General features: G+C 39.4%; 1 protein-coding gene across 1 annotated transcript; it reads right to left on the bottom strand.

Moving 5' to 3' along the window:
* Nucleotides 1–1,617: 1,617 nt before the first annotated feature.
* foxq1a (forkhead box Q1a) lies at nt 1,618–2,883 on the bottom strand. The gene is given in 3 exon segments (XM_084732180.1): nt 1,618–1,949; nt 1,952–1,999; nt 2,001–2,883. Coding segments are annotated over 3 exon segments (843 nt in total). The 5' UTR covers nt 2,730–2,883; the 3' UTR covers nt 1,618–1,883.
* Nucleotides 2,884–21,238: the final 18,355 nt, after the last annotated feature.

Below are 21,238 nucleotides of genomic sequence, written 5' to 3'. Positions count from 1 at the left end.
TATCATTTCAGAGCAAGTGACCACTATAAGAAACAATTTCTCACACAACAGAAACGTCACAACAACACAACGGACCAACATCAAACCTGTGAGCCCCGCTGGGTCCAGGATGCGCAGCTGCTTTAAAGGAAATTTACTTTCTAGCCTCAGAAGAATGGGCCTACTTGGAAGACATTTCTTCCTATTGTGGATCGGAGTTGACTTCGCTCAGGATGCACCATTTGTATGAAGCCCTTCCTGCGCATGTGTGGTGACTGAGGCGACAGCTATTTGCAGCGCCAGACAGAAAACATAAATATTGGATGCCCCTATCCGGCAGCAGCGAGCCTCGTGAACGCTGAAGAGTAAATACTTAAAACGCGATTTTCTTCTGTATCATTAATTATTGAAAGACGCCAATGATGTGATGCATTCATATTTATTTTATTTGATTTGATTTTAATTTATTTGATTTTATTTTACTTGTATCGTGTGATGGTTGCAGCTGTGTGTATCACAGTGCACAGGCAAATTTTATCTCAGTTATGTTATGTTATGTTATGTTATGTTATGTTATGTTAACCTTCCTTATCTTTTAAAAGTAATATGACACAATAGGCTGCAAGAGTTAGTAGCACGAGGCTTTTGCATATAGGAAGAGGCTGGTTTATTTAGGCACTTGGTGCACTCGCAACCCATCCCTAGCAGAGCTTTCCAAGAATTTTGCAAGGTGGAGTCACATAAGCACACGCCCCGATAAGCATTATTGCACTTGCACTTAACAGGTGTACATGTGTCATTCAGGTGTCAGCCCTAATTTTGCTCCGTGAACCACTGACTGCTCGGTAGTTTAACCTTAATCTTACCGACTGAGGAACCCAAAGACTCATGATTTTGTCATCAGTTTGTTCTTAATGACTTCATAAAATAATAAACCGTTTATGTTTTAACTAAGGCTGCCTTTCTCTCTCTCTCTCTCTCTCTCTCTCTCTCTCTCTCTCTCTTTTTTTTAAACATTGTATTCCTCCAATGCAGTTTTAATAGATAGAACTATTTATTGATTGAGTTCACGTTTGTCATGTTCTTAATTTAGAGTATTACTATCGGTAGGGTAGATTCACTGCCAGTCATTTTGAAGGAGACAGACACAGATGCAGCAGACACACACTTCCTGTGCTCTATTTTTATTTTACACAATATGCAAATTAACTATAACGTTTCTACCATTTTTCCCCTCAGATGACATTCATTACATAACTGTTGCAAGATTATATTTCTTTTGTGAAGATTTATTTTGTAGATTACCTCATTATATTCAGGTTTATTATTCAGATTTTACATAATTTAATAAATTTAACATATATACAATACATATTGTACTCCTTAATTTAGATTAGGAACTGCAGAATATGATACACCTTGCATGTAATGGGAGTGATGGTTTAGACTGGCGGAGTGATATGATGTAAGAAGCAATGCACCACGTTAGTCGGTGTTCAGTTGTTTTTTTATGTGAACCAAGTTGCACAGACGACGAAAAAAATTTGGTTATGACGGTTGCTTCTTAATCTTTGCATGTTAAATATGTTTGTGTGATGAGAGTTATTATAAAATAATGTTACAACAAAACGCAGATCATCACTGTTAGTGTTTTTATTTAATTGTAAAGGGCATCTTTTAGGAAACAGACAAAACAACAAAGTGCATATTTTTTAACACGGCAAAGTTAACGGTCAGTTCAGTAACATTTACAACAAAGGATTGTGTAGAGAATATCAAATATGCTGATGCTTAAAAGCAGAAACCACCAGTGATAAAAGAAAAGAAAAAGTGTAACACCTTGCCACCACAATAACGTCCATCATCAGTGCACTTCGATGATTTCAATCATCAAATAGAAAAGTTTATTTCTGATATCTCAGGACTGTGTGAGGGAGAAGCGCACAGTCGTAGTTGTTTGACACATGCGCAGCAGCGCAGGAGTCCACACCGCAGCCAGCTGACTTGACGTATGAAAATGAGGCAGCAGGTGTATTTGAATGAGGCATCGTGAGTTCAGTGTAGCGCGGCCAGGTGAGAGCAGGGTGCACTGGAAAATGTGAGTCTCTCTTGATGAAGGGCTTGCTCAGGATGCTCTCTATAGCGAATGAGCTTGTAAACTTGACACGTGAATCAGTCTTGGCTGACGACTGCTGAGCGCTCTGTGGCTCCTCTGCGCGCTCCGACACCTCCGGCTCTGTGCTGAACTTTTTATTAGCAATGCGCTTTCTTCTGCGCCGGAACACCCCGTCAGCGAAGGTGTACTCGCTATGAGGATTGAGCATCCAGTAATTGTCCTTTCCCCAAGGTCTGGACGGGTCCCGGAGCACTTTGAGAAAGCAGTCGTTTAGAGACAAGTTGTGTCGCACCGAGTTTCTCCAGCCGGTGTAACTGCCTCTGAAGAAAGGAAACTTGTGCATCAGATAGTCGTTGATTTCAGCCAGAGTCAGACGTCCAGAGGGGGAGTCCCGGATGGCCATGGCGATGAGAGCGATGTAGGAGAACGGAGGTTTGGGTCTCCGTGTGTACGGCTTGGACTTGGTGCCGGTGCATGGAGCAACAGGTGGCGGAGGGCTGTGCGCCACGCAGTCCCCATCCGACCCCAGCTCCTCCTCAGCAGAGAGAGGAGAGCGCACACTCCCCTCTGCATCACTGGACATCTCCAAGTGTTTCATGTCATAATGACTTCCACACAACACCTCCAACTTCATGCTGTTTGTTGAATTGTCCTCTTTGATAGCGCTGTATCCAATATCTCTCTCTGCGTAAAGTCCTTGTGTGCGTCAAGACGACCCGAATCCACTGAAATCCTTTTCAGCTATCATACCTGCCAGAGTGCTGCAACCCGTCTTACCTACAGATGTGTGTGAGCAGCAGTTTATAGCCGCCTCACCTCAGGACCAACCCAAGAGGGGCGGAGTTAAATCATTTCAAAAGATCTTTTGGAGCATCACGAAACATCTTCACATCGCGTGCCTGATGGTCTCTAATAAAACTGTGATCACAATAAAAGTTTCATCACGACCAAATAATATAGTATTTAGAAAATTAAGAGATGATTCTCACTGAAAACGTCATTAAATGCAACACTATCCTCACCTGTGTAATGTGATCTGGCAGACACCTGGGGACTATTTCACCCGAGACAACCAGGTGGCGTATGTTTCCTTTGTATGTAAAGGTGTGGTGCCTGCAGGTAGTTCAGTGTCACTTCCACTGTATCACAGCCTGAATCGTTTTCCAGAAGAATTGAAAGTATTTTAATCTCACTGTAAATATCATAGAGACATTAACTTAAAGGGACAGTTCATCCCAAAATCAAAATTACATTTTTTTCCTCTTACATGTTATTTATCCATTTAGATTGTTTTGGTGTGAGATGCTGAGTTTTGGAGAGATATGAAATTATAAGTTGAATTAATTTCTATACCAGTTGTAGTGAACTGAAGAAGTTTTTCTAAGTTGGTCCAGCAATTCTCTTTTTTCAGTGTAGGCTCCCAGCATACATTGTTTGAGGCTGTTCTTTTTTTCCAAGTACAACTCAATTAACTCAAGTTTATATGACTTGAAAAGTTCATTTGTTTTGAATCATTACAAAAATCATTGCTCCAACTTGTCTTGTCAAATTCAGTCAACTTATAATTTTAAGGCAGTACAGACACTAACTTTTTTAAGTTTAGGAAAATAGTTTATGCATAGTGGAAAACAATGTTCTGCACTATTTTTCCAGGTGGAAGTGTAATATTTAAATAACTCTCTGAGAGAAAAGATGCCCTGATAGACATTCATGTGTTTTCACATCAAAGCACTCTGCTCAGGACTGCACCTCAGATGTTCATGCCAACTTAACAGCCCACATAGAAACCATTGTTATTATGTTTCTCTCTCTTAAAACAAATAGTCTGTCTGATCCTTCCTCTCACTCAGTGCCAAGATAGTGGATTCACCTAACGAATCACTGATTGTGATCTTTTTTTTTTTTTTTTTTTTTTTTTTTTTGTGAATGAGCCGCGTCACTTGTGATGTGATTCCATGGAAACAGTGAATTATAACAAGGCCAACAGGTGAAGAGACCCATTGAAGATTAACTTTTACATTATACTTTTAATAGTTAAGTGTTCTTTGTCCTCCCACTCACTCCCTGCAGGTTCATCCGGCTGTCATGCTGAACTCAATAACCCATATTTGTATAATTGGTAGTCTTATTTCCTGCAAATTACAAGTCAAAATCACTGGTTTCACTGGTTGTGTGCTGTGACAGTGTCACCAAATAGACAAACGGAAAAATAATATCCTCACACACCACCTGGAAACCAATGTTGACATCACATCAGCCGCTGATATGTTGTTACTGTGATAAAGTGGCTTAACATTTGTTTGTGCACACTGTTCTCTGCAAGCTGTTTCTGCATGCAGGTTACACATGTTTGTGCTGGCGTTAATGTTTTGATTTTCAGGTGATAAGCTGTTTGTGTTGTCTGTGTGTGACACTCAATCCAGGGTGAAGTCACTATTTTGAAAGGTTGAATTCCTCTAAGCTAACCACACAATGGCAAGAGCTCAAATACCATGTATTCATTCTGGTCACTGCGTGTAGCAGCTTGTGAGGCCATCGTGTGACTGTGTGTGTGTACAGGATCTACTTAATAAAACCTTATCTGTTACAGCTTTACAGGCAAAACCGGGGAGGAAGATTTGTGCTTCATATACTGCCAAAGGTGAAGATGAAAAAAGGTAACACTCGCTAATAAGGCAACTGCTCTAAGAGGATTATTAGTGATTACTGTCTTGATTGATGGTTGCTAAATCATTTACTACTGGTTAGACCATTTGACCACAATTTCTAGAAAGACAATACCAAAATCAGGGACCGAAATCTTTTTTATTAACATTTTATCAACACTCATAACTGCAGACTTGATGCTTAAAATGCTTAAAATGTATTTTCCTAAAAATCAACATATAATCTAATTTATATAAAACTCTATAAAAACTCTATAAAAATGCAGCAACCAACAGTATGTTACATTATCCATTTTTTTCTCTGCTCTCTGTCTGTGAGAGCTGCAGAAATAGTTTTACACACATAAACACACACAGGCAGAGCAGACAACGGATCGTTTCGGCTATATTCACACAAGTCCGGCTTTGTGCAGAGGTGTGGGCGTATTTATTTGTGCTTTGGAATACAGCAATCGGAAAATACTGTTTTATTTCTCTGATTCACCACTTTGTTCTCACTGATGGCGCTCCCTCACTACATTCACTCTATAGGTCTCTTTCCCATTTTCTCGTTCTTGTCGTTCCCACAACATTTCTAATGGATTACTAAGATTTAAAACTTCATTCTTAACAAATCCAAGGGATTAACACCAGCCACTGGATTTTTCCAAAACCCAGCAACCCAAAATTTGTCCTTAATAATGTCATTAGTAAACAATTTATTGACCATTAATTAGTCATTTAATAGTTATAAGCCCTTTATTACACAATGAAAAAAATATTTTATTCACTTTTTGTCAGGTGTATCTTATCTACAACAAACAACACTGAATTATCCTCTTTAACTACTAACCCTAACTACTAAAAATAAAGGTCACAAGTATTGTAAACAAGTACATATGAAAGCCTAAATACATAACTCCAGACAAACAATTAAAAACATTTGCCCCGAGTTTGGATATGTATATATATGTATATATGTATATATAATTTGCCTACATTTTCCTCAGTGGATGACACACTCCCATAAATCATTTTAACTACAGAATGCTCTTACTGTCTCTCCCTTTCTCTGACTCCGTGTCAAGATCAGTGTTGACATTTACGAGCACGTTAGATGACAGTATAGCGTGGTGCCTTTCTGCAGACTCCAGATCAAGATAAAAGCTTTCCATTTTCATCAGACCTGTTTTTAAAGTACACACCTGTATTCCGTGGAAATGGGAAAAGTACAGTATGAAGAATGTTGTTTCAGTAGCAGTAAAATAATGACATTATTTAAACATGTAAGACGCAAATGTCAGTTTGGATGAGGTATACTATCACTGACTCTGGACTTGAGCTATTACTTGTCCATATGATGGGAGGAGGAACATTGTGAAGTTTGTAGTCAATGTCAGGGACTAACGCCCTGATTGTTGGTCACAGTTCAACATTTGTTGGCACTATAATCAGTTCATAAACATTAAAGAATCACAGACTGATGCCACCAGAATAAATTGCACGCAGACTGGCCTGTCTACACAGTGCAATCTGAAGCCTACCGCAGGTGACAGTGGGTAAGAGGTGGGGTACACCCTGTACATATCACAAGTTCATTACAGGGCTGACACATACAGACAAACAACCTTTCACACTCACATCCCTTTAATTAAGAGTCAACGATTAACCTAACCTGCATGTCTTGACTTGGACTGTGGGAGGAAGCTGGTGTACCCGCGGAGAACCCACACAGACATGGGGACAACGTGCAAACTTCACAAAGAAACACCCCAGCCCTCCCAAAATCTCTCGAGCCCCCAAGCCAGCTGGCAGGTTTATACCCAGGACCTTCTTGTTTTGAGGTGACAGTGCTAACCACTGTACCACCATGAAGCCCATATATGTATTAGCACAGATTGGAGCCCTGCAGTTGCTGATAATCACTTTCTTCTGGAAGGTGACTGGGCCCAGCGGTAACTCATGAAAGAGACAGTCACAAGCCCATGACTTTTAATAACTTCCCTCTGTCGGTCTGTACTATAGTTGTTTGTGAAAGAAAGCAGTTTTCCACTCATTTGTTGGAGAGCAGAAGGAAGAAGAATAAATATTCTTAGTTGACTGCAGGTGTCAAGAACAAAGCTGTGGCTAAATGCAGCACAGCGAGCGTAACACCAAATGCTGTGTGATGCAACTGTGGAATTGATGTGTGTGTCCTTATGTTGAATCAAACAAAACACACTGTTCATGTGAGTCATTTGTTGGAGTAATCTGTTGGATACACAAGTCCTCCACTATGATTTCATGAGATTAAAACAGGGTTAAGTGTTGTAAATAGAGCTTTTCTTCTGGTCCAAGCCATTATTTGCAAGCTGGTTCACACATTTTACATTAAGCAAACTGTGTGTGTAGCAGCGCCCCAGAGTAGGGTTTTCTGGCATAACTTCACGTACTTCAAGGTGCATGGAGAAGGGAAAAAAGTTAAAGAGGTCAAAACTTCGGCAAAACTAACACCAGAGTGCTTTGGCTTGTGGCTTGACTGGTCAGGGTCATGCAGTACCTTGCATGCATGCGCATTAGTGATGCACAGACCACAGCTGGAACCACGGGAACTGCAGTTAAACAGTGGAACGCGCAGTCCAGCCCATTAAAAATTAACATTCTGATTAACAGCTGATGTGTTGCAGATGTGAAATAGCGTGCGCCTCCTCAGTGAGAGAGACTCTGTGTGCGCATTACACACAAGGCACAGCAGCATAACTTCACTGATTATTTAATTCTGTTTCCTCTGGAAAATCTCTTCTGTCCTGTCAAGTTTATAACTACAATTTACCAGACACAAGACCGCAAGACACGTCTCACTGCAAAAACTGCTCTGTCTGATCAGGGCCACACATTTTAGTGATGATTCAATCTTCAAGCGCTTAAATAAAGGACCATGTGAACTACAAATATTCTATTTTCTATTTTCAAATGTTTGCGTTGATACCGTGCATACATATATATGAAGTTTTTGATGTCAATTTGAGTTAAAACATAATGTTTTTTAAGTAAAGTTTATGAGTAGATAATTGTCTTACATAGCAGTGCAGATTATGACACTTTTTTTTAAATATCTGAGAAAAATATTTGAACCCTGCGTAGCATTTCAGCAATGTAAACTGTTGCAGCAAATTCCACAAGACATCTAAAAATAACCTTTTGAAGATGTCAACCTGACGAGGATTTAGTTTGCATAACTCCCGCCCAAGGCTTCTCGCTCCCTGTCTCTCTCTGTGTCTCTGCAAACAAAAGCTTTTGCGTGCGAGGCAGCAGATAATTTCAGATGTTTTGCAAAAGATTATGTCGCCGAGAACGTAAAGATCACTGCGCAGGGAGATGTATTCAAAGTTTCAGAATAGAAACAGGTTAATTCCAGGCATTACTTCATGCTATTTATGGCAGCCGTGTGTTTATTGTTGCTGTACAGTGCATCCCACCTCAACATATTTCATCAGCCACTAATTATAGTATTTTGACAGCTCTGTTTTGAAAGCATGTTACCTGTGTCTCAGTATTTAACTGGAGCATTATAGTTTTGTACAAACATGTGTGTGTTCTTAGTCACTACCGATCTTTTTCTTTCCATGTATATTTGGCTCCACATGTTTCTTCATGTATATCTGGTCCCACCCTCTGAAAGCATGCATTCTCCTCTGTGACCTGCAAGCACCTGTATGTATCTACGAAATATGCTGTTTATTTGAAAGTTTGCCATTTCCTTTACCCTTTGATATGCTTAAAAATATACCGTGAGATGCAAAATTTAAAGATGACAGTAAACATAGTTCAAGTTCTCTCATGTCTCCTAATGGGAGAAGTGACAATAAAAGAAGGAATGAAAGCAGGCCCCTACCTGTTGCTGGTTTGAAACGTTTCTATTTTGGTCTTTTCACTTCAGAGGTGAAGTGAATGAGCTGCCAGACAACTTGGGGAGAAATGTATTTAAGAAGCAATAAAAATCTCAGGCACGAGAGGTTATCCACAGGTGGAGAGGGGCAGAAGTGTTATCTTGTTTTCCTTTTGCATTTAGGTTCTTAGAACTTGGGGACTACTTCAGAAAACAGAATTATACTCTTAAAGACTCAAAATAAGAAAAGATTATCTGTCTCTAGTATGATACAATCATATTTTCAGTCTATAATTCTCATCTTCTCTCTTTTCTTTCTAATTTCTCATTCATCAAATATGCATATGTAACTTTTTCATTCAGTTTCCTGCAGCATATATTGTTTCTATATTTTTCACCTTGTCTTAGTTGTTCAACTATTGTTTTGTTTTGTTTTTCTTGCTTATCCTGTCTATATATTCAGATTTTTCAATTATATTTTTTACATATTTGTTAATTGTTAAATTGTCTGTATCTAATCAGGTTTCACGTACCTCCATATATGTATATATATTGTACTGTACTTATTTTTTTTTACCATTCTTATGTACATAATAGTGCTGTCAAGTCTTCACCTTTATTTGTTTAGTTTTGTTATCCTTGTTCTTACCTGTTATGTTTATTCTATTCCTGTGTAAGTACACTGAGAGTGATGGATAGAGACAATCCTTGTCAGTACATGCTTGGCCAATGAAGTGGATTCTGATTCTGATATGAAGAATTTTCCTTGGTTCGTTTGTGCATAAGTATAGAGAAAAAATAAAACTGAAACTCAAGAAGGATAAATAGAAAACTGAAAGTTGAGAAGTTGAGAAAAAAGTGTAGTGTAATATTTGCAATTTGCAAGATAATATTCCAAAAGAAGTGCATTAACGCCTTAAGTCAAGTGACGTAGACTCTGTGTTAATGTAACATATAGTGACTGACAATGGGGATGAGTCTGTTTTATTTAATTTTTCTTAACATATCATAATATCACCAAATCATAAGGGAAGTTATCTCAGGATATATATATGAGCTGGTCTAGACCAGCCATTCCAAAAGTCTGGGTCATGACCCACAAGTGGGTCACAGGAGATTTTATTTGGGTCATCAAGTAAAAAGAAAAGTATGGAAGAAATTCTACAAATTTAAGATTTATATCTGCAGTTCATAAAACATGATGCAACATTTAAATGTGTGTATTGTTTTCTGATGAGAGGCCTAAATGCATTTATTTCTGTATTTATGTAGTGTGTATATGTATATGTATCATCATCAGGAATGTTCATTTATGCCCAGATTAACTCTTCTCAGGATTTTTAGATAAGACCTATTGTGAACTGGGTCGCAATGGTTTGTCAAGAAAAAGTTTGGGAAACTCTGGTGATGATGATACTTTTTATATTATTTACAGAGACCCAGCAGTTCCCACCAAGAGCAAGCACTAAGGCGAAAGTGGCGAGGAACGACTTCCACTTCCACTAAGAGTCATTGTCAGTGGGGGGCCCGAGCCTTGCTGATGAGGTCAGCGCCTGTCTGGAAGTAAAAGTCAAAGGCAACCTACCAGGTGGGGGAGTGGTGAGTATGTGAGAGCTGTACAGATGAATATATCTGAAAACTGACTGCTTTCATATTTGCATCAGAGACCGTTTCAGTTAACACCATTACAGGCACTCTGGGACTGTTTGGGGAAATGGGTAAACACTGCAGCGCTGAGGGTGGGGATGAGATTGAGACGTAGTTAGGGAGCGGGGAAACAGTTTCCACACTGAATGGGGGTTTTGACGTCATAACAGTTTGAGTGATGACAGTGAAAGCATTAGGAAAAGGGGTCAATCCTTTTTTTTCTATTTATTCTCTCTGGAGTTCTGGGTACAGTGCTGAGCCTGCCTTTAGCGTGTTAGCGGGCAGAGTCTCATAAGCTGTTAGTGACAAGCAGCAGGGCTACACAACAGTTCACATAATCACACTATGGTAGAGAGAAAGGCCAGATAAATATGTCAGTCTGAGTAAGTATGGAAGGCATTCAAGGAGTTGGCTCAACTTTTTGGTCCAAAACTCAAATTGGTGATGTACATTTTTTAACTTTAACAACTAAACGTTCATGGGCTTCTATTATTTCTGTAAATGAACCGAGGGAAGATCAACTAAAGGGTAAGTTTATACTAGAAAATGAAACAATATTGCATGATATTTGCATCCAAATCTGATTTTAATTATGTTACTGTTAATCAAATGCCTGAGAAGTATATACAGTATGCATATTTGAAACCCTCTAAATGACTGCAATATTCTCAAATGTCACCAGACCAAATATAATCACATTATCACACTGCCTAAATGGCTTTCCCTTTATAGAGTGTAGCAGCCATCAGAGTCAGTTACACAGTTTAAGTTCATTTAACAGTTTTGAGACAAGTATATGGCTGCCCAGAGAGGAGCCTGTATGTGGTCACTGCTCAAGAGAACAAACAGAAACAGAGATGCACTTCCTCATCCATTGTGAGAAAGTCTCGTCACTGGGAGACGTCCATTATGGACAAATAACAAAGGTTAAACCCGAACAGAGTTTCTATTTGTTAGAGTAGTCACATGACAGCTATTTACACCCACACCCCTAGTTTAGCTAGGGGGGGGGGCAACAAAGACTCTCTAGAGAGGAGGTTGTGGTAAATGAATGGGTTAAACACATTTAGACTGGGCTTTGAGTCCTGTGGAAAACCCGAAATCTGTACTGACTTGTCACTATTAAACTTAGGTGACTTATTATTTGCAGTTTGCAGTCACAGGAAGCAAAACTGGTTTGGTTTAGGAAAAGGTCATGGTTTGTCTCTCCGAAATGAGAAAATACATATATATACAATCATGTAATAGTAAAGTCAATGATTAGGAATTATGTTTCATTTTTAAGGTCTGTTATCATGCATTCTATATATATTTTAATGTCATCATGTTCATAATCACCTGCAGATAAAAACTCGGTCTGTCGTCAGTGTGACCAACAGTCTTGACACGTTTTTCTTGCCATCTCTTTTCATGCCTAAGCTTCAGAACATGGCACCACACGACTAAAATAGAAACGGCTCAAAGCTGTAAACAAACGAAGGCATGTTCTCTCTTTTCCTTTTGTGTTCGTAACTTATGTTACCATAGCAACGGGTAAATTCTGTCAAATTCAATCACGTGAAATACAAAGGTTCAAAAAAAAAAAGGAGGCTAAAGCCATATGCAACCGCAGTGATCAAAGCACGGCTGCAAAGACAAGCTTAAGTTTGGAATTAAAATTTCAAAGCAACCGGGCGGATCTTTACACTGAGTCAGCGCCTTGTGTAAACTGAAAGATGTTTATCATACATTTATGAATGTGTTTATCCAAATGAAGCCGCATTAGTTGGCTCCACACTCTGTTTTTAAAGACATCAATGGATCGTCTTGCTCATCTGTTTGCTCTTCCTCATTTGCATATTACTGGTCAGATGCTGACGCTGTCATGTCAGCAGTTACTGGGAACCAGCAGGAAGTGGAAGCATTGTTAAACCTGTGAAACAGCTGAGCAAGTTTCCCTCTCTGATCATGGCAACTTATACAAATCTGGTTATATTCAATATGACGGTGCAGCTACCCGGAGGAACAAATGTAAATCAGACAGTGTAAACATTATGACATTCCTCATAATGATTGGAAACTAAAAGACCTGCAGGGTTTTATTTCTTTATTCTGGGACCTCATTACTTCAGCGTGTACAGTTTTGGGCTGCATAATCTGTACATTTGTCCTCAATTAGTTTGGACAATTTTGAAATGTGTGGCTGCACTAGGATCACAAATGTTAATACATTTCTGTCTGTAATGACTTGTTTTCTTGTATGTCACAGTAATTTTGTTCTTTTGGGATGTCCAGAAAACCAAAGCATACTTTCTATAGTGGTTCCACATGGTTGTCTGGCAAACTGAAATACTTTTTTTTTAGAGAAAAAGATGATAAGATGATATAATACACTGAAAACCCTATAAATCCCGGCTGCTCCTCCTCAATTCTCGACAGATTTTATTGAGGGACAGTGAAGTACTGTGAAATGTAGCTGCTGTTACCTTATTAGCTGAGTCGCCATATTTTAGGGCACTGGGCGAGCGCTGGACGGAGCTAGCGTTTATGTGGCTAACTCAGGACCAGTGGGACAGAGTAATGTGAATTAATGTAAATTAATGTAAAGTAATGGAGTCTTGGACGTTGATACGCATGTCTGTTTGAACGTGTGGCTAGGAGATTATTAGATGTTTGTGAATGTGCGAGACAGGTGGAGGAAATAAGTAAGTGATGGTAAGTGATGCCTCTAACTGAGATCAATCCAGACTGGATCCTGAACACATGTATTTTTCACTTGTCCGTCATGCCTGGATGGTAGCTAAGCAATGTCAGATTTTAAATGTTCGTGTGAACTGCATGTATCTCAGTAGCTTTACTGCTGTTTTAGAGTGTGAATCTTTTTACTTGTTACAAACGAGCGTGCGAGGACAACAGTTGCGTGAGGTCATGCTCTGCTGCCCTGTGCCTAAACATTTAAGGCTGCTTTTGTACATCAACATGTGGGATCTTGATGGGAGTTCTGATACTATCGACATTTTACAGTAAGTACTGTATTTGAAGTCTCTGTTTTTCAAGTTTTATGCACTTAAATACTTTAGTGGTCACAGCGCATCATTATCTCAAGCAAAACATGGATTTTGATATTTTAAAATCATGTAACAGACTGAATATCATGAGACAGAATTATCAGAATTCTTACAAACCCTGCAAAATAACTTACCTGCTATTCATTTAGTGTTTGCTAACCAATAGGTTCTGACATTTTGCGTGCATTAAAAAAGAAAAATGAATATTTACAGCAATGTGTTTTAAAAAAAAAAAGAAAAAAAAAAAGCTGTTAGCAAGGCTTAGCCTGCCTCAACCATGCTCAACTTGTTTTGCCTGCCTTCAGGCCTGCAGGCCTCATTCGTGCATGCAAGGGAAAAAAAATCTGTGTGATGGGATCCCCTTCAGGTGAAGTATGCTTAGATAATATCTCCGTTACTACGTCTACAGGACCTGTTTGGGTTATTTTCAAATGAGAGAAAAGAAGACAGGGGAAAAAAAGACAGACAACAAAGGGCCCTGCGTGCAAATGGGAGGTGGAACTCCCTTTAGGTGAGTACTTGTAAAACGCCAGCTTTGCACGAAACCAACACAGGTTTACCAGCACACACCTTATTTACACCTACTCAGATAGGAGTCAATCAGAGGGCAAATGCCATCCTGTCAAGAAGATTTAATGCGCTGTGGATTCAGAGTAATCATCTTTATCACCTCATTTATTTTTAGTGTTTGGTATTTGTTGGTCTTGTTACCAGGGTTGTCTTTTTGTAATTTAATTGCCCCATCTCTATAAAACTTAAAAATATTCTCTATCACGCATTAAGCTTCAGACCAGTAACTCCACTCCATTATGTGTTTGTGATTGTTTACCACAGCAGGTCTTTGTCTGTGATCATGGGATAGCTTTTTAATCCTTGTTCTCTAACTACAAAACTACATTTTGGATGTAAATGAATGAGACTATTTAGATCTTCTGAGCTTAAAGCGAAATAAAAGCAGCGTCTGTTTCTCGTGTGGTCTCTGTCGGATTCCATAAACAGATCTCCCAGGTGGTCTAAATGTATGAGTGTGTGTGTGTGTGTGTGTGTATTTGTCCCTGCATGTGTTTGTGTCTGTTTCTCTGAAGAGGTGGTTTTAGCATGTCCATGTGTGTGTGTGTATGTGTGTGTGTGTTTAAGAGGGAAGAAAGAGAGAAAACCAGCTCTGGCGTGGAGGACAGCCAAGCTCTTATGGATGGCGGTGCGCTCAGCAGAGCCAAATGCAATTTGACAGCTGAGTTTAATGATATTTATTTCCAAGCCACACGCTTCCAGACCTGTTCTGGATCTGTTCTCCTGGCTGGACCTCAGCTCAGCACAATGCCTCCAGCCTGGAGTGAGTTTACTCATTATGTCTGTGAATCGAGAATGTTTAGAGCATGTTTGATGAGTGTGTGTGTATGGAGTAGCGTGCAGGCGTGCATTGCCATCAGTGTGTGTACCAGGTACTGTCTCTATAAGAGTGTGATCGCACACATGCTGACAGCAGTAATGGATCTTTTGTGGCAGTTTGGATATACACAAACTCTCCTCAAGGTGAATTAACTTGCTCCTACCTGCTATCCCCCAAAAAAGTGGTTTGGTCCACTGCCTACCTATAGCCATGGGTTTCTTTCTACTGCCAACATATTATGAATGAAGTGACTGGCAACAAATGTAATGTGTTATTCAGACATTAAGGGGAAAGTAATAAATCTAGACAAATCTATTGTATTGTAATTTATTTTGATACATGCCGAAATCTCAGACAGTGTTCTTCTGGCAGCAGCACAGTATGTTTCCCTCTCCTCTTGCACCGTGCACCTCAAGCAGGAGACTAACATTTACTTTTGTCATGGGGACACCGTCCCTCTGTCCCTCTACATCTTTGCTACAAAAGGCATCAGAGGAACCGGCAGACAGAACAAGGCAGGATAATTAACATTCATGGTACCCAGATCATGGATCCTAATGAATTTGTTGATCTCCTGATTTTTTTGCTTTAGCGCCGCATGTGTCTGATATTTTGTGCGTATGAGTAAAATGTCAAAGCAGCCATCAGAAAGATTGCCATTAAATTTGGTGCAGACATTCATGACCTCCTTAGGATGAACTGTAATAATATCAGGTCAAAATTTTAATTTATCCAATACCTGCAAGCTAATGACATTCTCATAAGGCTCAGCTGTTCTTTGTTTTAATGCTAACTAGCAAGTATTAGCATGTTAACCCCCTGAACTAACATGGTGACCTCAGTAAACCTCATACCTGCTATAGACATCAACATGTTAGCATTGTCATTGTTATATGTTCGGATGCTAATGTTAGCACAAAGCATCGGTGCTTAAATACAGCCTCATATAGCTGTTAGCATGTCTGTAGCCTCTTCTTGCTCAAAAAATGAACAGCTTATTTTAGGTTCAACTTAGGAGACAGCCCAGTGTTTCTCTGAAACTCCAAATCTGAAAATCATCCTACTGGAAAAGTGATTGTCAGTGGAAAATACAGCATATAAACACTTGGGGTTTACTTTTTTTTATGTGAGCCCATTCAGAATGAAGCAATGTTTGAGTCATACATTGTTTAGTCAGGGATATAATTCAAACAATTCCCTGTTTTTTAACTATTGTAATTATATAAAGTTTGCTGAGGGAACAATATGTTTTTTGGTTTAAGTGGAAACATAACTGCACCCTCTTAACTGGGCATTTCCATTGACATTTGACTTGTGTACAAAGTATCACGGGTGTATTTTCCAAAGATGACCTACATCGGTCACAGTAAACTGATGTCACTTCATGATGTCAATGGCACCATTGCTTTATGGTCTCACAGCATTTTATGATCTTAAATTGTTAGTAAAAGTTTAAATTTACACACTGTGTTAACTATCAACAGAACAAGAGCATCATAGTTTGTGTCATTAAACAATAAAATGGGTGTGTAGGTAGTTTTAAGCAGTGTCATATTGATATAAAGTGCATTTTAAGGTTTTCTACAAGTTTGACCTTTACTTTACTAGTCTATGGTTTTTTTTAGCAGTGCTTGACCTTAATATTTTGTAATTGAGATCAACAATCTGTTATATCAACATATGATGCAATCTGGTTTATTTCTTAACACCCCAAACTGTGTTAGCCTACTTGTCAGACATTTTCCAGGATTTCCTCATACACGGAAGATTGCTTTACTGTACAAAACTGGCATGTGTCCACAATGGAAAAACTAGACAATGATTTACAGCTCCATTATAGTCTTAGTAGCCACATTGTCATGGGATGTTTAAGTGTTAGGAAATACGTCTTATATGCTGGTGTTAGCAGTACTGCCAGTGGGGGATATACAAGGTGTCAGTCATTTCAACCATTGTGTGATCTCCCATGCTCATGTGCTGTTACTTTTTATTCAAAGCACAGGACAGATTGAGCAATGGGTGCATGGGTCAAACACAAGACTTTCAAACATGAGACTGTGGTTACTGTCCCAGGTGAGGCAGAATTATTTTTGCCCAAATCATTATTTCTTTTTCTTTTCTGCTGTTCTTAAATATCCCACAACTGTCACAGACAGCAGAAATACAAATCTACCATGTATAGAACGAATCACAGTGCAGTTTTTTGCATATTATTGAGTAGACTTAACATGGAAGACAACTTCAACTATAGCACAGGTCTGACATTAACAATGTCATGACAGAGTAACAGTGAGCCAACATGCACAATACCAGGACCCCAATGGTTGGTTTATACAAGGAGAGTACAGGTTCACATGAGGTTTTGTTCAATCACATTGGAACTCTAGTGTTATAGTACATATCTGTTCTGAACGCCACACTCGAAGAAGCAGTACTGACTGTCATAGATAGAGAGAGAGAGATGTGATAATTACTACAGGAATAACTGTACAGCTTTCTTCTGGGAGCAGTTTTTTTTTGCCCAAGATGGTGAGGGTATGACGAGCCATACTCGGCCTCTGATTGGCTTGGCATCCTCAGAGTTCTACATTGATGTACTACAGGCTCACATGCCTAGTCAGGCAAGTGGTATTTTTGCTTGAAAAAATACTTTAATAATTAATTTATAATCAAAATAGTTCAATTCTTTTTTTACCACTTCCATGGTAGGGCAAGTTGCCAGATGTATATTCCCAACAGGGCATTTTACTTTCCTATTTACCCCGATATTCTTACCCTAACCCTACCAAATCTCACTCTTCATGCCTGAACCTACCCAACCCAAACAACCCAGACCAATAAAGGCAATGAGTACGAGTCAGTCGGTGTCAGAATAGGACGGGTCATGACTTCACTCTCCTGGGAAAAAAAACAGAGTTTTTGTACACGTTGTTGGCCACAGGCCTCTACAGTCCAATGTTAGAAAGTTGTGGGATGAGGAGGTTTCCAAAGATATTTGGCCGTTCGACAAGCAGTTCTGATGAAGCATAGCAGTAGCTTTCCCTGTAATATCTGCAAGGGAGTTATCATTCCCAAATTAGTATGATAGAAATAGAAAGAGAAAGTGAGGGGAAAGGAAAGGAGTGATCGCGTTCAGTTTCCTTTATGTGCCACCTGACCAGACGTTTTAGCATTGATCAGACTTGAGGATCTATTACAAATATTTACCAGCTTTTAGAAGCAGTCATTAGTCAAGGAAAAAAACCTTCCCACACATTCTTCACCTTCCTCATAATCTTTGCAAATTCATGTTTGGCTGTCAGGCGTCAGAAGTCATTGTAGATGTCATTTAAAAGAATGCCACTAGTCCAGATATCGCTCACCTATTTTAAGCATGAATGTGTGTATCTGACAGAGAGTAAGAAGTCAAAGCAACACATTTCAGAATATCTAATGCAGTATTTTCACTCAGATATGAAGTGGCTGTATTCTTGCCATGCAGACATCCACTCATTATGGTAATGAAGCCCTATAATGCAACAAATAACAAAGTCAGTATTTGTTTTATTCTTAAATAAATAAATGTGAAATTTCAAGCTTGAGTCTGGATAAAGATTTATCATAATAACAGTTCTAACGAACTGGGGAATAACCCATCATACTAATGACTTTCTGAGAGCAGGACATGATTCATCTTAAACAACCATATGCCTCTACTTACCTAGACAAGAATTCTTTCTGAGATGTAGACGTTTTCACTCCTCAGCAAAGCAAGTGTGTGTCTTGGTGTGTGGTATGTCTACAATGAGGAGAATGTAAACTGTTCTGCAATGTGATCTCTTCTCTTGTAATCTTCCCAGGTTTAGTAAAAGATTAAAGCCGCAGGCTCTGTGATTCATCAGCAGTGATTGTTCCCCTTTAAAAGCAGGTTTTACAATGTATATACCATGTATGTCTGCTAATTAGTAAAATCTCAGTTTTACATTGAGTTATACCTGAGGCCATGGCAACAGCTCATGTTTTTTTGTGCTTGTTTCTTTCCTGCAGTTCACTAGTGGTTTTATCCAACAACAGACTTAGGTCAAGGTTAACTGGGCCAACTGGGCAGTCTTCAAAAAAATAGTGCCAGGACCAACTTACACAATCATCCAATCAGCCCTTGCCAGTAAAGGTGCGTGAGAGACTCGGCTCCACCCCATTTCATGAATCATTCCACATCTATCTGATCAGTAACATCAGATAAAGAAACAAATCAGTTGTCTATATAAACATTCCTGATTGTGACTGGTGAACATGAGAGAATGAACACGAGCCAAGTCTATGCATGATTCATGTGGGTAAGGCTCAAACCAGATGACTGAATAATTTGAATTGCACCCAGAGTCTGGTCAGCTGGAATCCAACCATTGTAAATAGAAATGTCAAGTCTATGCTGACGTTGTCAGATCTGGAGAAGCAAGGTTTCTCAACAAAGGCCTGCGCTGGTCCCCTGTTAGGAGTGATTAATTTGCATAATATTCTTAAAAGCTGCTTAAAGGCGTTTCGTCACCGATTTGAAAGAGTTCATTGTTATCTTGAATGACACACCTGTCCCTTCCAGCCCTTTTAAAGGCTCGGTCGCACACCATTTCAGATGATGAAATTTTGCAGTAAATTACTTCATTTCAGTGGGATCATCGCAATCAGAGGAGGAAATCTTTGCAAATCTGTCCTGTCAAGTTCAACTCTTGATAAATTATGGCATGCAAAGTTAGTCATGACTGTCCTAAACTTTGATGGAACAGAGAACCAAAGAGTCCAAAACACGAAGCTATCATAGCTTAGCATGACAGTTTTCTCTGGACTTCTTGAAAACTTGCAGGTGTATATGTAGTCCCATCAGGTCAGGAAGAATTGCATCCCCAGTATGTGTGGTAATGTAGAAAAACAAGTATCATCATGCTTTTTGGCCTCAACTTGAAGTGTCAGTTTTTGTGACGTTCCTAGTTCACAGACAGACAGTGGTCCGTTTATGAAAGAGGATGGTAGCCTGTGCAGGTGATTCAGACTAAACTTTACCTTGAATTATATAACTGTAGCAGATGTAGTCAGTACAGGTCAATTTCTTCAGTCATACTGCCTTCCCAAATCGGGAGTGTGGAGCCACTGCAGTGTGGGTGTGAATGACCAGAGGAGAAATATACAATGAGACAAAGTTAAATGAACATGGGTTTTGTAGGGGAAATGAACAGGAGTTTGCTGCCCACAGACAATGACATAGATTTATCAATACACAACACAGTTAAGCTAATGATATTTCAGAGCGATGGTTGGGGCCATATATTCTAACTTGTACAAACATCAATCAGGTAAAAGATCAAGAACATGTTCAACTACACAACCCCTCTGCCCCTGGACCCTCTGCCACTACAGGATGTAGAGGAAGGATGGTGGGTTAACAAAGGGGATGCATTTTAATCATTTTGCAAACAAGGGGGATGGCATCATCCCTCAAGTCACCTACTGCTCATGAGGCTATGAGGCAGGAATATCTTGTTAACTTGTTAACTAAGAGTTTGGAAGTTAGCTGACTTGAAGAGCTATTGCGAATGAGTAGCATTAGCATGTTCCCAGCTGGTTAGATGGTTAGCAGTTAGCACGGCAGTTAAAATCGCTCACAAGCTGCCCCTGCGAGTATTTGCTGGAGTACATCACTAAGTTTCTAACACCTGGATATTCATGAAAGTGCATATGATGAACCTAAAAAACATTCCCAAACATACACAGTGAATTCATGACAGACTAAACTCTACTGCAACAACAGAAGGGAGTCTAGGGAGAGTAGGTCTCATCTGTTTTATAGACAAAACCTTGAGCTAGATAAAGCTGAGAAACGCTATTGTTTGGTAAACTGTATTTTATAGTCCAAACTTTTTCTCATTGTGTAATCATCAGCGAGAATCTCACAGCCCACTGTGATGACTCACCCGCCGTTGTTGCTAAACAGGGAAGTTCAGGTTCTGAGACACAGCATGAGACTAGGTATACCTTTGTCAGGAAGCTGGCAGTGGGACAACTTGTGAAAGGATGTTTTCTTTACTACAACCAGTGTTTGTCAGGTCTGAGGAGGGAAGGGGGGTTATGATGAGGTCGGAGGAGAAACTGGGGTGAATCGCGATGTCTATTTCAGTCTCTTTGAAGGACAGGGGTGTCCATTCTTTAGGGGTCTGCGGTCTGTCTCTTACCTTTGACCCAGACTGTGAGAGATGAGGAGCATCCAAACAGGTCAGTGGGATAGGAAAGGAAATCCCACTTTTGTAATCCATGATGTCGTTTTAAAATATTTTTTTGCACATATTCATTTAAAAAGTTAAGTAAATTTTACAGACCTGGTTTGCCTCTATAAAAGGTACTGCAATTATCACCTATTACCTGTCTTTTAACATTAAAAAAACACATTTTAGAGAACACCTGTGACTCAGTCAATGAACAGCAACAAGCCAAGATGTGTCTTGAAATAATGTGTTTTGGGACCTAATGATGATCTGGGAACTCCATCATGAAGCGTGAACTTGGCCCATAAACACA

This window comes from Lutjanus erythropterus, chromosome 12 (genome assembly GCF_056507025.1).
Source record: "Lutjanus erythropterus isolate fLutEry1 chromosome 12, fLutEry1.hap2, whole genome shotgun sequence".
NCBI lineage: Eukaryota > Metazoa > Chordata > Actinopteri > Lutjaniformes > Lutjanidae > Lutjanus > Lutjanus erythropterus.
This window is presented reverse-complemented; position numbering and strand designations above follow the sequence as displayed.